Below are 16,655 nucleotides of genomic sequence, written 5' to 3'. Positions count from 1 at the left end.
AGTATTGGCTGCTGCCAAATCAGCCACCTACAACTACAGTACAATAAGACCCACGGGCCAAGAGAGAATTTGATTGTGAAGCATCTCATGGTAGTTTTTCTGTTTGATATTTTTCCTTTTTAAAAGCAATTAGAAGGAGCACTGTATCACAGTCATCATTCTACCAAATAATAAAGTGGAATAGTTGTATGCCTTTGTCTTATGTAGGTATTCACTTGAATTAAGGCCACTAAGATTTAAATTTACAAAAGCTCCCTCATTTTGAAAACTCATTGTTGACAGGTATGTTTTGGACATCTCATTTAAATCTCCATTTAAATATATCAGGAAATAATTTCAGATACTAAATTTATTTTAGATATTTTAAAATGATTGAGATATTGTTAAATGTTAAGAGATCTATAAATTAATTTAAAGATATCTTCAAATATTTGTAGTATCGGGACATAATTTAGAGAGATCTTAAAATATTTAGATAGATCTATACATTTATTAGAGATCTCTAAATGATAATTTGGCTTGCCACACAGGAATGAGGCCCTGCATCCTCAACACCCTGCGATCTCTCATTTCTTTACATGATTACCCAGAGCCATGGCTGTAACTAGCTATGAGGACACCGAGGTTGTGTCCTCGGTTGTTTTTTTGCATCATCAATGCTGATGCTCATGTATAAATTCTGGTAAAGTACAACATACTACTTAATTTTCTCTGTTGGTTTGCTGTGTAACATAGATTTGGAGGTCGAATAGTAAATACCAAGCAGTCATATAAATACTGCCAGCTATAGCTTGAAACCTGAGTTTGACCTCGGTAGAATGTCAGCTCTGCTCACGACACTGCCCAGAACACAAACCAGTAACTCAGCAGTGATACGGCTGATCGTTCGTTTAAGAACAAGCAGTTCTATTACTTGAGCCATTCTGCCGTGTAACTGTATTCATGCAACACATGCAAATCTGGCATTAAAAGCTGGTCATGGGAAGGCTGAGGTGAGGTGAGGTATACCACACGATCATCATTAAAAATATATTTAAGTTAATAAAAGCAAACTTACTTGGAAGGGATCCAATTTTTTTTTTTACTATTTATTACTACAGTACACCCTCGCTATAACGCTGTTCATTATAACGAACCTGTTACTATTTATTACTACAGTACACCCTCGCTATAACGCTGTTCATTATAACGAACCTGGCCCGTGGACCCCAAATTAATAAAACCAAAAAAGATAATAAACAAACACTGTCAACATCCCAGTCTGTACGCACGGGATGCCACCTCCACAGTGAAGTCTGCTCTTGTCTTTTGCAACAAAGCTGGAAACTTATTGTTTTGAAAAAGAGTAGTAACAAGGCATATCTCTCACGAATATAGGTTGTAAAAAAGCACTCTGTTTTTTGGCTTGTTCAGCAACCATGCGGCAAAGCAAAATTGATTAAATACAATAAACAAAAGAAAACTTGAGGATATGATTAACTTTTCATGGCAAACCTTTCATGGTCGGGTTGATTTGGAATAAAAGCTCAGTTTGGGATTCCTGCATGTTGGATTGAGAGTTGGTGCACTTTGAAATGATTCATGTCAGATTGATTTTGAATAAAAGTTTAGCTTCAGTTCAGGATTTCTGCTTTTTGTACTGCCTAATTCTTTAACGAATTGGATAAAGCAAAGGCAGAATACTGCATACATGAGATGAACAGGTACATGTAATTTTACTTCACAATATCATCTCATTAATTTACTCCAACAGTTTATCGTTCATTTTGATTGTCTTTCGCTATAACGAACCCCTCTATATAACGAACAAAAGGCTTGGACCCCAACAGGTTCGTTATAGCGAGGGTGTACTGTATTTTTTTTAAATAAATATTTTTTATATATTTTTTGCAGTGCTCAGGGATTTCTGCAGACAATTGTGCTTGAAATCCATTTTCTCCCTACAGGATTGGGCTAAAGTGAAATCATTTTAGCTGCTTTGCCCAGAGCTTGTGCACATGCACTCTCCCAGCCTCCAGACTCCATAAAGAGGATCAGCATGTGAGACAAATTCTGCATTTGTGAAAAAATTTAACCAAACTTTTAAAACTGACAAATTCATAGAATGATTTAGTTAGCTCTGACTTGCTGACTTCAATCACAATCAAAACTTCCTTTTAAAGTTATGTTTTTACTGTAAACTAAAATTTAGATAAGCAAAAAAAAAAGTCAAACTTCCTAGCCACAGACACTAACCAGTGAATCTGAAAATATGCAGGCCACAGATCAGACAAACAAGTCTGAAAGTCATAACTTATCTGCTGTGCAAACAACTGTCGGTCATAAAATTCACAAGAGACCACAACAACATAAAATGCATTTCACAAAAGTGACTTTTTTCTATAGTTAATTAAGATGAAAGACGGAAGATCAATAAAATCACAACCAGATTTTGAAAAGCAATCCATTCGATTGGATATTGCTAATTTCAAACTTCTTATCAGCAGTGCGTTTGGTACATGAAATGATCCTCTCCTTGGATTTTGAAAAATATCCCTAAGAACCATCATTATCAGTTCTTCATTGGACACCACCAGATGACCCTCTCTTCAGATACTTAAATATCCAAAGAACTACCTGTAACAGGGGAACGAACTCAACTTGCTGACAGTGGTAACTAACCCTTTAACTTCTACCCGCTTTGAACTCTGCATCCTAAAAAAGCTGCTTTGGTAACCATTGATAATGGAGAACAAGTACAATCACTGAACAAGTACAATCCAGAGTTTCTACAAGAACCCTATCAGCAATTACTCCTACAGAGCCACCAGGACAATGCAACAGGGACATAAAACACTTGTCTTCAACATGACAAAACACAGGGAAAGGCATCACTTCATTATCATAATTGACAAGTTTATGGTGCATTCACAGCTCCAGACTGCGACTAAAATGTTTTTTTGGTAACTTTGGGGGGGGGGGGGGGGGGGGGGGGGGGTAGGCGCCATTGGCACCTTAAGAAATGCTGCCTGTCCCTTTAAAAACGTGTCAGTATTTATTGTAAAGAAAAAAAGAATTGTGCAAAAATACAAATTTAGCTTAAAATGAACAGTTGCATTCAAGTAATTTAGAATACACTTAAAGGACATTGTGTTTCACACGGGGAGTGGGTAAAAGCCAGAACAAACAAAACTACCTGGACCAGGCATTAAAAGGGGTCTGATCATCTTAAATCCTACACCAAATGATTACTTTTCTAGAGTTTCTATCCTGCAATTCTGGTGGAGGTGGAGATCAAACGTACTTCACCAGCAGGGCATCGCCCCATTTGTCCTCCTTTCCCACAGTCAACCAGAAATTGTCCCAATACTGAATTCATTCTGTGGACTAAATTCTAAAACCTTTTCTAATTCTTAGTCCGTTAATTTATCTCGAAATAAAATGTTCCAACATTACATATTCAAGTACACACAAAAAAAAAAACCTTGTACATTAGCTACTAGTAGAAGCAAACGCGTCTTTCTTTTATTTATTTAATGCTGACGCTTAACACGTGTTATGTCAGGCTTAAACCCGTTATTTGCATATTAAACGGAAGGACCCTAATTAATTATGCAGTGGTTGTAATAGCAACATTCTACAGTAATCTTATTCTGTTTGAAAATGTTGCCAATTGTATTGCCTTGTTTTTAGCTAATGTTAAGATCTCTGCATGAGTTCCTCTGTAATGACTGTACACAGCAGCTTCTGCAGCTTTTGCGAACCAGTCGTGAAACAGCTTCTGGGAGGCATGGCACTGGTGAACTTTGATTGTGTGAACTGAAATAAAATAATGTATACAGCAAGTGCTAAAAGAAGTAATCCAGACTTGAGTAACATTGAAATTAGAAAGGTAATTTAACATTATGATGAATATAAAGACATACTAAATGTTAAGCAGAACAATACAGTGACTAATAAGAAAAGGTAAGATACTTGGAGTTGGAAAGGAGTTATTTTTTTAACTCTGGACTGCAGTTCAATGTAAAACTGACTTTCTGTGAATGGATGGAGTAACGTCAACATTTACACTGACCATTAAAAGTACAACCAGGTATCCTTGTTTTCAATTATTTACAGGTTATTGAATAAACAAAGTAACTTGACTTAGATTCATCTGATGTCAGTACTTGATGGCTAGTTGTAATTAGTAATGTTAAACTTTTGTAATGTTGTAATGTATTTTCTATTATTTTGGTCAAATTACAATGTTTACGCTATTAAGATTATTTTATAAATATTATTTGTTAGAATTAAACAGATGTAGAATATTTAGGTTGTTATATGATTAGGTGTTATTTTATTCTGAATGCACTACAGCAAAAATTATTATTTGGTGGTTTGCGCGATATTATGCTACTGTTGCTTTAATTGGAAGAGATACGCGCTGTGACGTTGCTGCTCATTGAGGTCTGTATTTTAATTCAGTAAACAAAAGGAAAAACTTGTGCCTAAGGAAATAGGGTATTGAACGAAGAAATCTCGTCTTGGACATTGTTTGTGAACCCGGCTAAACTTTACTGGCTTACACTGTCATGCTGTCTGCTTGCACACACGCACTTGCCTTTTATTCTTGGGAGCGTAAGGGACCAGAGTTCGGGTAATCGAATACACAAAATTGTTGCACCCTGTGTGTATTCAGATAGGAAACTATTCGACATTCCCATGAAAATAATAAACATGTGACTGTAAAACCTGTCGTTATGTTTTTGTGAAAGACAGCCACAAAACTGGTACATCATCTCAGGTGTAGCTCCCTTTCAACTGGTGGCACGAAAGGAATAGACAGATACTTTATATTATAGTAAAGTAAGTAGAGATAGTTCATATGTTACAAAGTTAAAATATATCCAGACCACTAGAGAAAGCTACCACGCTGTATAGCCTACTGTGTAAACTCAATCTGTGGAGAATGGTAGAGATAATCTAATGTGAGAGAGTGAGAGTCGTTGACGCTGGCAGTAGGACAACCACTTGCGGGTTTGGGTCGGGTTGCAGGTCTTAAAGCGGGTCGGTTCGCGGGTAAGATGACGGTGTTGCAGCGGGTCCGGGTCGTAAAAATCGGACTCGCGCACAGGCTACTTTGTAATTTTTAACTGGCATATACCATGTGGTGAGGTGTCCCAGTTTAGCCTGGACAGTCCCGGTTTTCCATCAAAGGTCCCGGTGTCCCGACATTTTGCTCAGAATCTTTAAAAAGTCCCGGTTTTCAGCCACTTCATGTAGTGCGACACACTAAATACCTTTGTCAAAATAAGGTAACAACCGTAAACAAAATAACCTAAAAAAACAAGGTAGCAGGGTAATCAGTAACAATATTTTTATAAAGCGCCATGCGCTTTCATAGTATTATATATATATATTTTACATATGAATCTACACTTGTTTTACCGTAATTTCGTAGCTGTTCAGTTCTGGCGGGATTTAGCCCACACACTGTGCAGAGCAGCGAGAGTTTGCAAGCACCCGAATCCACTACAGTAAACCACATTAACAACGTCAATAAACAGAGCCGTCCTGACACAGTGAGTAAACAAAGAAAGAAAAATGCCAAAACGTAAATGTATGCTTAATGATTTAATGTATTATTATGATGATGATGATGATGAACTCAAAGTAAAAGTAGCAATACGTATATAACACAATGTGGCTACTTAAACTGATTAGCCACAAATTATACACGCAGGAGTGTACTGAAATGAGCTAGCTTCTTATATATATATATATATATATATATATATATATATATATATATATATATATATATATATATACAAACCTTATCAATTATTTAGCAATATGTCCCGGTTTTGAGGTTTGAGGTTACCCTAATCTACTTGGCAGTACCTCGGGAAGATTTTGGACAATGATCTGATCTTAATTATTAAAGTGGCATTTCAAATCATAAAATAAAAATAAAACAAGAACATTGGTTAGTTTAAAATTATATAATTTGCAGCTTGAATTACGAACCCATCAATTCATTTGTGTTTACTACAGTAAAGTCATATGTTGATCATGACACACTTCAGTTTTCTTTACATCAGCCAAACAGTGATCTTACATATACGTTTTATTTTGCGGACTGTACAATAACTGCGCGGGCCTGCGGGTTTTAAAGTCAATTTGCGTGTCACTTGGGTGGCCTACATTTCTTTGTGTTTTACTACCACAGTGATGATAAAGCTCCATTTTCTACGCGTTGCGCTTCATAGCCTCCGTTAAAAGACACTGGTGATTACGGGCACGTAGTAACTTGACTGTTCAAAATAAGACGCAACAGTTGTTCAAAGAAAAATGTATTTGGTAATCCATGGGTTAATATTGTCGCCGATTTGATGACGGTTCAACCCTCAAGCAAAAACAACTATGTATGACGTAATCGGCCGAGAAAAAGGACCAATTTTATCCTGCCCATCTCGTTTTTGGCGTTCACTGTAAATGCCAGAATATAATATAATTCTGCAAAGTAAGCATGCGACGCTGCCGTTTTTAATACATTTTAATTTAAACTGAGTGTGTCACGTTTATTTAACTGTGTTTTTAAATTGTATTCATATACAGTAATGTACGTGCAGTTCGTTACTCTAGCCCAGTACTAAAAATACAGGCGCCTGTACGAAGTGGCACTCGGCTTGGTTAGAGGTCTTTCTCGTTTCCACGCGTGTTCGCAGAAAAAGAAAAACAGAAAGAACAGGGACCTACCTGCCTGTCCTCTTGAAAAGGAGTATCACCTGTGTAAGTGGTTGTGGAATGCAGGATCGACAGAAATATAGTATATCACATGCGTGTGTGCGTGGACCTCGCTGCTTGGTATTGCTGCAGCAGCAGCAGCAGCTTACTTTTGCAGTTGTATTACCCCACGGTCGCGTTCTGAATATGTGCAAGTACAATGTATTATTATATCTAGTTTCTTGTCTAGTATCTGTAGGTCTTGTCTATTCTAGTGCGAGTACGACTGGTATTGTTCTAAAAACAACTGTACAGTAAGCTTACAGAAGTTGTTGCAGGCAAAATACATTGTGAGATTTAAGTTATAGAAATGCCACTTTGATGTATTATTTAGAATGGGAAATAATCGGTATGACCGGAAGTGAAAGTGTGAGCCATATGCATTGCCTTTAAAATATTTTCAACCTAATAGAATAACCATTTTTGGGTAAGAAAAGGCTTTGAAGATTATTGTAACCTTCTACAGTTGCAAGAGTGTTCCAGCTGTGTGACGAAGCAGCAAATGGTTCTCAAGTGGTATAATTAACTTTTGTAAACTGTTAACTGTTTTTACCTTCATATTTTGTATCCTACTTGCCAATAATTGTATGTGAAAGATTTACTATGCTTTTAAAAATAAGATATATTCTTAATTAAAAAAGAAATAACAAACAACTGGGAATGTTATGTCCGTGGGCTCCTAAGATGTTCATATCTAGTACAAATTTGGAACTGGAGCAAAAGCTAAGTAAATTGTTGAAAATTTAATTTGATGAATGTGTTTTAAAGAACTGTTTAACATTATAACACTGTTTTTTTTCTTCAGTACTGTGAATTTCAAAATGAGCAAAAAGAGAAAAAGGCAGGATGATTTTCAGAAGGTGAAACTCAAGGTTGGCAAGAAGAAGCCGAAGCCGGACAATGCTACGAACGTTAACTTCAAGACCAAGGGCATCCACCTTCCTGACCAGCTTAAGAGGGACGGGGCGCTGCCAACCAACCACAGACAGCTCAATGTGAAGGTGAGGCCGTTTTATCGGGAGCTGCAGAGCTCTGTGAGACGAGATCTAATCTCGGAGCGTTTTTTTTCTTCTTCATGACAGTCTGTATGGATTTGGAGTTTGTTTTGACGAGATTAGTATTTGTTTATTTAGGTGACGCCTTATTCAAGGTGTTTTACAAGTCTAGGGTGTGTGAACTATGCATCAGCTGCAGCGTCACTTACAACGCACAAGGTGTTTTAAGTGATTTGCTCAGGGTCACACAATGCTGAGCTCGGATTTGAACTGGGGACCTCCTGGCTACAAGCCCTTTTCTTTAACCACTGGACCACACAGCCTTCTATAAGCCACAGAATAAGCCACAGAATTGCCCTGCATTTCAAATATAATGATTGATGCAGTCCAGGTGGATCCTAGGCATACTGTTCTGTTGCCACTGCCTAGTTAAGCCACAATAATTATTATTATTTTTTTTTTTTTTAATAAATTTAGTCGTTGCCAATTATTTTTATTATTTTCTCCCCAATTTGGAAATGGCCAATTATTTTTAGGCTCAGCTCACCGCTACCACCCCTGCGCTGACTCAGGAGGGCGAAGACGGACACACGCTGTCCTCCGAAGCGTGTGCCGTCAGCCGACCGCTTTTTTTCACACTGCGGACTCACCATGCAGCCACCCAAGAGCTACAGCGTCGGAGGACAACGCAGCTCTTGGGCAGCTTACAGGCAAGCCCGCAGGCGCCCGGCCAGACTACAGGGGTCGCTGGTGCGCAGTGAGCCGAGGACTCCCTGGCCGACTTAGCCCTCCCTCCCCCTGGGCGGCGCTCGGCCAATTGATCGCCGCCCCCTGGAAGCTCCCGTCCTCGGTCGGCAAAGGAATAGCCTGGACTCGAACTCGAGACGTCTAGACTATAGAGCGCATCCTGCACTCAACGTGGGGCGCCTTTACTGGATGCTCCACTCGGGAGCCCCTAGCCGCAAGAATTTCTTTCTGTCGGATTGTGACTAGGTTAGACTCTGCAACATTTAACAAAAAAAAGATTACATGCCATGAGTAGTCAACATTTCTCTGAAATACCTAATATAGAGTAGTAGTATATAAAATCTAAAATAATGTTTTAATAATACATTTAAACCTTTGTGTACATCCAAATAAAAATAAAAAATTCTCCTGTCTCTATCTGTCTATATAGGGCTGCAACAAAGGGTACATTTTGACCTTCGAAGGTTCAGAACACATTACTGAAGGAAGGTTCGAACCTTCGATGGTACTAATGCATAATGGTACGATGCTACATTGCATAATTTACTGGTGACATCACCATAGCGATTTGTTTTATATTTGATTAAAAACCCTATTTTACAGGTAAGCCATATAAATGGAATAAAACATTCGTGTGTAGTTTAAAAATATGTTATGTAGAACAGTAATCATGTTTTTATAATTAAAATTAAAATACATGTTTATGTAATTGATGTTGTTTGTGATATACTGTATACAGTAAACTTGCATTGCAGCAGAACAAACTGCAGCGGACGTAGACAAAACAAAGCTTTATTTAGTAGTCACTGTTCCAAGCAGGTTCGGTCAGTCACATTTTACTACTACTAAAAATAGAAATAATAATAATAGGAACTTGTGCTTGTCAAGTGACCCCGGGGATTGGTTGTGCCTCCATGATACATCAACAGTCGCTTGCACGGTTTGCATTCAACTTTCTTTTTTGGTTGTCTGGGCATTTAACAAAAAAATCCCAAACAGCAGAGCAAGACATTTCTTTCAATACAGCTTACGCTATACAACGCTTTGCTGTCGAGATGGATAATGAAGAAATTAAAGGTTTGCTTATGGATAACACAAGCTGGAGGGGGGAGTGGCGGATGGTGTTCAGTTTTCTAAATTAAAATTATTAGTGTTAACATATATTTTGTATGTTTCAAACATATAGCACTTCTCTTACACTGTATTGTACACTAGATATTCAGTACTTATTTTACTGAAGCACTACAACCGCTATAGGTACCGCCCCAGTGCTTTGGATACTATACCCAGCTCCATACACGGCAGCGGCGCCATATATAGTTGCAACGTTTAACGATTTGGTAGGATTTTAATACCACAACTTTTAAGTAATATGAATTATACAAATGAAAAGATTTAATTTTGCATGTGACTGTCATTTTATGTGTGATTTATAGTATTCACACATTGTCAAACGATTTCTGTTAACAGAGAAAAACAAAAAAAACTAGAAAAAGGACGCAAATGCCGCCTGACGAACCTTCGAAGGTATAAAACTACCTTTGAATTCCTGGCTAGCGAATGAACCTTCGAGCACAGCCCTAAAACTAATAGAACACTAGTCTGGATGAAGCTGAAAGTGAACTTTAAATTTATCTCATTCTACCATTAGAGTGCCTTTTGCATCCCAAGACCATATTTTGGATAAAACAACTGATTTTACTCAAACTAATTGATGCATAATAAAGTAGTATGTAATTCCTATTCACATGCTTTGGAAAAAATACACTATAAAGCATTTAAAGTGAAAATCATGCTTATTTTTTTTTAATCAAAATGCCACATCTAGCAATGACCCTATTCATCTTTTTTACAAAGCCATTAAGAAAACTCTCCACTAAATCCTAATAAATGTATAACATTTTACCATTATAACAGATAACAAGTCCATTGTTTCTTAACTATACAGTTACACAATCAATACATTATTATTATTATTATTATTATTATTATTATTATTATTATTATTATTATTATTATTATTATTATTATTTATTTCTTAGCAGACGCCCTTATCCAGGGCGACTTACAGTCGTAAACAAAAATACATTTTAAGAATAACAGTACAAGTAATAATACAATTAAGAGCAAGATAAATACATACATACAATGACTTTATTTAGTACTCTCACTAAATCCACTGTCAACCCTGTTAGAAGGAGAACTCCACTTGCAAAATAATGGATTATCCCAGAAATCACATGATCTTCAACATGTGGCCTTATCAAGGAAAAAGATACATGAAAACACCTGCAAGCATGTATATATATTGTAAAGCTAATTTGTGTTGGGGTACATAGGGTACCTTATAAGTAGGGGTCTACTTAAATCGCGGTAAATTTACGTATTTTTCACGGGTATGTTGTGGAATAAAATTAGGATTTCATGGACATTTCGCAGACCTGTTTAAACATTAAATAAACCTAAGTAGACAGTATTTCAGAATACTATAAAGCCTAAAAATAGTGGTACTCCCTTCCTTACTAAAACAGAGTGCTGGCATTTGTTAAAGGCAAGCATGCAGCATCCCCCTGCAGTTGACTTGCCCATACATTGAGACTGCACGTTCTGCATCCGCTGGATTGGTTGGAAGTTAAGGCAAAGCTTTGCCAAGTTATACAGATGTGGAAATCGATTAGAAACTCGGTTACACAAGGGCATCTGGCATACTTTAATAAAGGCAATGTATGCAGCACATTTGTTGTCATATAATTTGTCCCATCCAATAATTTATTTTATTAGTACCGAGTAAAAACACAGAGAACGTGGCTATTCGGGTCTAAAATTCCAACTGCGTTTAAAAAGCAAGCAGCAGGTTGAAACGAGGTGGCTGTGCTGGATCGTTTTAGTACTGATTTAACTTGCAGACAGGAATACTTCTTGTCTGGGCTGACTTTCCAGTTTGGTTTCTGAAAGCTGTTTATTTTATTCTGTTCAGCAGCCTCTGTAGTAGCCTTTTGTTTAATGTGTGATTCTTAAGATAAATAGCGATCGATCGTATTTTCTCCAAAGACACATTAAGATATGCAAAACAATTACCTCAGTCTGCATGTACAGTTTCTTTGGGAAATATCTTGAAATGATCATCAGCCGAAATATACATTGCTTTTTTAAATCGTCCATTTCTGGTATTTTACCTCCAATGCTGAAAACTAGATTTTAGCAACCTAAATCAAAACAATGCAGCCCCAACTTTGTCCCGCCCCCTCCTGCACAGTACAGATCACATAAAAGCAGTAAAGACGCACTGATAGGCTGATTAAAACTTTGTCATTTGAATAGTAAACAAGAACGTTAACTGCTTTGAATAATTTCTTTTGTAAATGTTACTTGTGGACGTTTTTTGTTTGTTTGTTTTTTGCTTAAGTGCAATGCACACGGGACAGCGAAGGAATCAAAAAGGGCTACCTACAGAAGGAAGATACGTAGTTTGCATCGCTTGCATTGTGCAGTAGTACATTTAAACAAGTTTTGTTTTCTCTCCGTACTTGTTTGTATGCATTGGCCCCTAAGAGGTGAATTTCGCGGGGACCCCTCAATTTCACGATTTCCGCGAAATCGCGATTTAGGTAGACCCCTACTTATAAGTGTCAACCGTGTTACATGAAGTAAATCAGAAAACTTTACCAGCAGCACAACCTGTGCTCCCGTTCTCTTTACCTCATAGGACATAAAGGCCAAATTGTGTTATACATGTCATCCATGTTACTGGTCAACTCTGTTACATGTTCAGAGTAGCAGAGTTGACTGAAGGTAACATTGGCCTTTTTAAATAAACATATACCAGTTATTGCTAATTGTTTTATTACATATACAATTTGAATTGAATTTGAAAGTAACACCTCCAAGCATGCATTTATTGAATTTTAGCATAAATTATTAGACAAAGAGAAGGAGAAGTGATAGATTTTATTGGACTAACTAAACAATAATTCACCTATTAACAAATAAAAATTATTATAAGTTAATTTAAATGGCTATGTACACTATAAATAGGGGCTTCCTGTTTTCAGCATTTAAAAAAAAATACAAATTGGCAGGTACTTATTGGCACTTATTTTCAGGACCATGAAACAGATACAAATCAGTTAAAACAACCCTCCTACACATGTTCCACAATAGAAACAGGTACAAATAGGTTAAAACAACCCTTCTTCCCACATTCTACAATAGAAACAGGTACACATCAGTATACGTAAACAACTTAAGCAGTAATGTAATATTAACATTACAAACATCAATAAAACAAAAAGCGTTATATTCGCAGCTTGCGAGACTAGTAGAAGGCATTTACTCGCTTGACCTCAAGCCAGCCCAAATGAAGGAATCGTGGAAAACAAATGCTGCACTGCATAGTCAGCGTGTCAGATTTGTTGAAATTAACTTTGTCCATCCAAGTTAAAGTAACGTCCGACTTTAAAAACAACAAAACTTCCTTTTCACCAACACAGTTTTAAAATGAATAAAGTCTGCTTTGATTGTGGTAAATGCACAGGTACTTTCCAAGCTTGCAGCAGACATTGAGGCTCGTTCTGGACGTTTTTTAAAAATAAATGCTGATAACTTGAACATTAAATTTGGCAGATATTTATCCTGAAATCTTTTTTTTTTTTTTTACCGAAAACCAGAACCCCAAACTATTATATATATATATATATATATATATATATATATACATATACATATACATACAGTGCCTTGCAAAAGTATTCAGACCCCTGACCAATTCTCTCATATTACTGAATTAGAAATAGAACATTTAAATTTCTTCCTTTCTGATATTTTATTTTAAAACACTGAAACTCAAAATCAATTATTGTAAGGTGACATTGGTTTTATGTTGGGAAATGTTTTTAAGAAAAATAAAAAACTGAAATATCTTGCTTGCATAAGTATTCAACCCCTGTGCTGTGGAAGCTCCCAGTTTACACCGATGAAAGAAATTGCCCTAACGAGGACACAATTACCTTACCATTAGCCTCCACCTCTGAACCATTAAAGTTGCTGTCACATTTTCTGGATAAAAAACCCACTGTTGAAGGATCATTGGTCAGGCTGTGAATCTGAAGGAAAATGAAGACCAAAGAGCATTCTACAGAACTTAGAGATAAAGTAATACAAATGCATAGATTAGGGAAAGGGTACAAAATAAATAGTGTTTGGATATCCCAATGAGCACAGTTAGATCAATAATCAGGAAGTGGAAGCTGCGTCACACCACCCAGGCACTGCCAAGAAAAGGTCGTCCCTCAAAACTCAGCGCTCAAACAAGAAGGAGATTTGTGAGAGAAGCCACAGAGAGGCCAACAATCACTTTGAAGGAGCTACAGAGTTCAGTGGCTGGGAGTGGAGTAATGGTGCACCAGTCAACCATATCAAGAGCTCTGCATAACACTGGCCTGTATGGGAGGGTGGCAAGAAAGAAGCCGTTACTCAAAAAGTACCATCTGAAAGCACGTCTGGAGTTTGCCAGAAAGCATGAGAGTGACCCAGCTGCGATGTAGGAAAAGGTTTTGTGGTCAGATGAGACCAAGATAGAGCTTTTTGGCCAAAACTCAAAGCACTATGTGTGGCGCAAACCTAACACTGCCCATGCCTCAAGACACACCATCCCTACAGTGAAGTATGGTGGTGGCAGCATCATGCTGTGGGGATGCTTCTCATCAGCAGGGACTGGGCATCTTGTTAAAATTGAAGGAAGAATGGATGGAGCAAAATACAGGGAAATACTGCAAGAGAACCTGCTTCAGTCCGCTAAAAACTGAAGCTTGGGAGGAAATTCACCTTTCAGCAGGACAATGATCCCAAGCACAAGGCCAAAGCAACATTGGAGTGGCTCAAGAACAAAAAGGTGAATGTCCTACGTGGCCCAGTCAAAGTCCTGATCTCAATCCCATTGAGAATCTGTGGCACTATTTGAAAATTGCGGTCCACAAGCGTCGTCCAACCAACCTGAACAACCTGTAGCAAATCTGCCAAAATCACTCAGACACTGTGTGCAAAGCTGGTACATACTTACCCCAAAAGACTTAAAGCTGTTATAGCAGCGAAAGGTGGCTCTACCAAATATTAATGTGTGGGGGTTGAATACTTATGCAAGCAAGATATTTCAGTTTTTTATTTTTCTTAAAAATATTTCCCAACATAAAACCAATGTCACCTTACAATAATTGATTTTGAGTTTCAGCGTTTTAAAATAAAATATCAAACAGAACGAAATTTCAATGTACCATTTGTAATTCAGTAATATGAGAGAATAATAATACATATGATGATCGGTAACTGGCATTGAACAAGCGTTGAATTGACAACAGAACTGGCAGAAGACACAGGTGTCGTTGTCCATCAAATCAAGAGTATGAAGGTCACGCTTGAAATCTGAACTTAAAGGATGTGTTGCAGTAAGAATAGCTCTGTTAAGAAAGGGGGACAAGACTAAAAGGCTAAAATATGCACAAGAACACAGAAATTGGACTGTGGAACAATGGTCAATGGTCATCGATCATGTTGATGGATGGACGGACAACGACACCTGTGCCTTCTGCCAGTTCTGTTGTCAATTCAATGCTTGTTTTCTTTCTATTCCTTTAGTATATTATCTTCAAGTATTGCTCATCCTTGTTGGACAGCTTTTTAGGTCTTCCAGTCCTGGGTTTGTCAATTACAGATGATGTTTCTTTGTACTTGTTGATTATGCTTCGGATACCACACCTTGAAAATCAAGTGATGCGAGCTATTTCATTCAATGTTCTTCCTTCTTTATGCAAGTCAAGGTTGTTATAATAGTAGAAAACACTAGTGGAGGCTTTGAGTAATTTATTGATGCTCATAATGCATCAGAGTAGAAAAATGCAACATGTCTTATTGTTTTCCAATTTCTTTTAGGACCTCCTGACCCAGATGCATCACTACAGCCCGGGGGTGAAGCTTTCTGCTCTGACGGGGCTGAAGGACCTCCTGTCCCAGCATGCCTCGGTGCTGGACACCCACCTCTCCAGCATCCTGAGCGAGGTGGCGGCCGTCTTCACAGACAAAGACCCTCCGGTGCGGGCGGCTGCCATCCGCCTCCTGCAGTTCCTAGGGCCCCGCGTAGCCCCTGAGCACATCGCCCCCTTCTTCCCGCTGGTGAGTGCCCACCTATCCAGCGCCATGACCCACATCGTCGATGGCATACAGGAGGACGCACTTAAGGTACTGGATGTACTGCTGGAGCACTACCCTCAGCTGCTCACTGGCCGTAGCACCGTTCTGCTCAAGAACTTTGTGGAGCTAATCTCACACCAGAGGCTCTCCAAAGCCCTGAAGGGGGGGCGGGTGGGGAAGAGCCCCAGCTGGATGCTGTCGGTCAGCCCTGGCCGCAGGCTTACCTCTCAGCAGTGGAGACTCAGTGTGCTTCTCAGGCTGAGCAAGTACCTCCAGGCTTTGGCGGAGGAGCAGGGTGGAGCTGGGGAGGACGGGCGACAGGTCCCCTCGGATGAAAGGGAGAAGGGGAAGGCCGGCTCCGGGTTTGTCACTATGCTGGAGGTCACCTGGGACGAGCACAGCTTCGGGACGAAAGGAATCCAGGTGTACGAGAACTCCGGGGCTCAGCCCTCTGTTCGGTCCTGCTTCCGTCTCAGGTACGATCACAGAGGGGATACAATCCAGCTTGACAAAGAATTACTTCTTGGGATCTATATGGCCCCCCCCACTGTCCCCCAGCACTGCATCCAGGATGAACAGTGTATGTTAAGGTTCTTTTGGGATTCTTGGGAGAATCATGTAGTGGTGTGATTAATAAGAAGACAGTGATTGAGTAGCAGGTAATCACATTGGGATGTATTTTCCACTGTGCTGTAATAAGGCACAACGTATTACATTTAACCCTTTGCGGTCCATTTATTAATCGCGCGTCAGGCACGCCAGGTCTAATTAATTTTCACACACGCAGTTAATTTTATACGCGCTGTTTAAAAGTATTTTTTTTCACAGTCAAACGGGTTTAAATGGCCCTGCATATCAACAAAGCACACACTAGGCATCTCCAGCCCCTCCCCAGCCTTTTGTTTGCTATAGCGTTCAGCTGTGTAAGAAATAAATAATAATAATAATAATAGTCGTAAATACCGATCGATCATCTCCAGA

The 16,655-nt window shown here is 38.5% G+C and overlaps 1 protein-coding gene across 3 annotated transcripts in view; it reads left to right on the top strand.

The window, feature by feature from the left end:
• Window positions 1-5,438: 5,438 nt before the first annotated feature.
• The window catches only part of tex10 (testis expressed 10), a 75,444-nt gene continuing 64,227 nt past the window's right edge, over window positions 5,439-16,655 (top strand). The window contains exons 1-3 of one of the 3 annotated variants that reach the window (XM_033993726.3): window positions 5,439-5,543; window positions 7,556-7,751; window positions 15,417-16,150. In XM_033993726.3, coding sequence (XP_033849617.3) covers window positions 7,572-7,751; window positions 15,417-16,150 — 914 coding nt within the window. In that variant the 5' untranslated portion in view covers window positions 5,439-5,543; window positions 7,556-7,571. Of the gene's footprint in view, window positions 5,544-6,531; window positions 6,757-6,787; window positions 6,902-7,555; window positions 7,752-15,416; window positions 16,151-16,655 lie in introns of those variants that run through there. The other 2 variants (XM_033993725.3, XM_059012951.1) reach the window with 2 other exon arrangements.

The sequence above is a fragment of the Acipenser ruthenus genome, chromosome 3 (genome assembly GCF_902713425.1).
Source record: "Acipenser ruthenus chromosome 3, fAciRut3.2 maternal haplotype, whole genome shotgun sequence".
Classification (NCBI taxonomy): Eukaryota; Metazoa; Chordata; class Actinopteri; order Acipenseriformes; family Acipenseridae; genus Acipenser; species Acipenser ruthenus.
The sequence above is the reverse complement of the archived record's forward strand: the minus strand, read 5'-3'. Positions and strand labels throughout refer to the sequence as shown.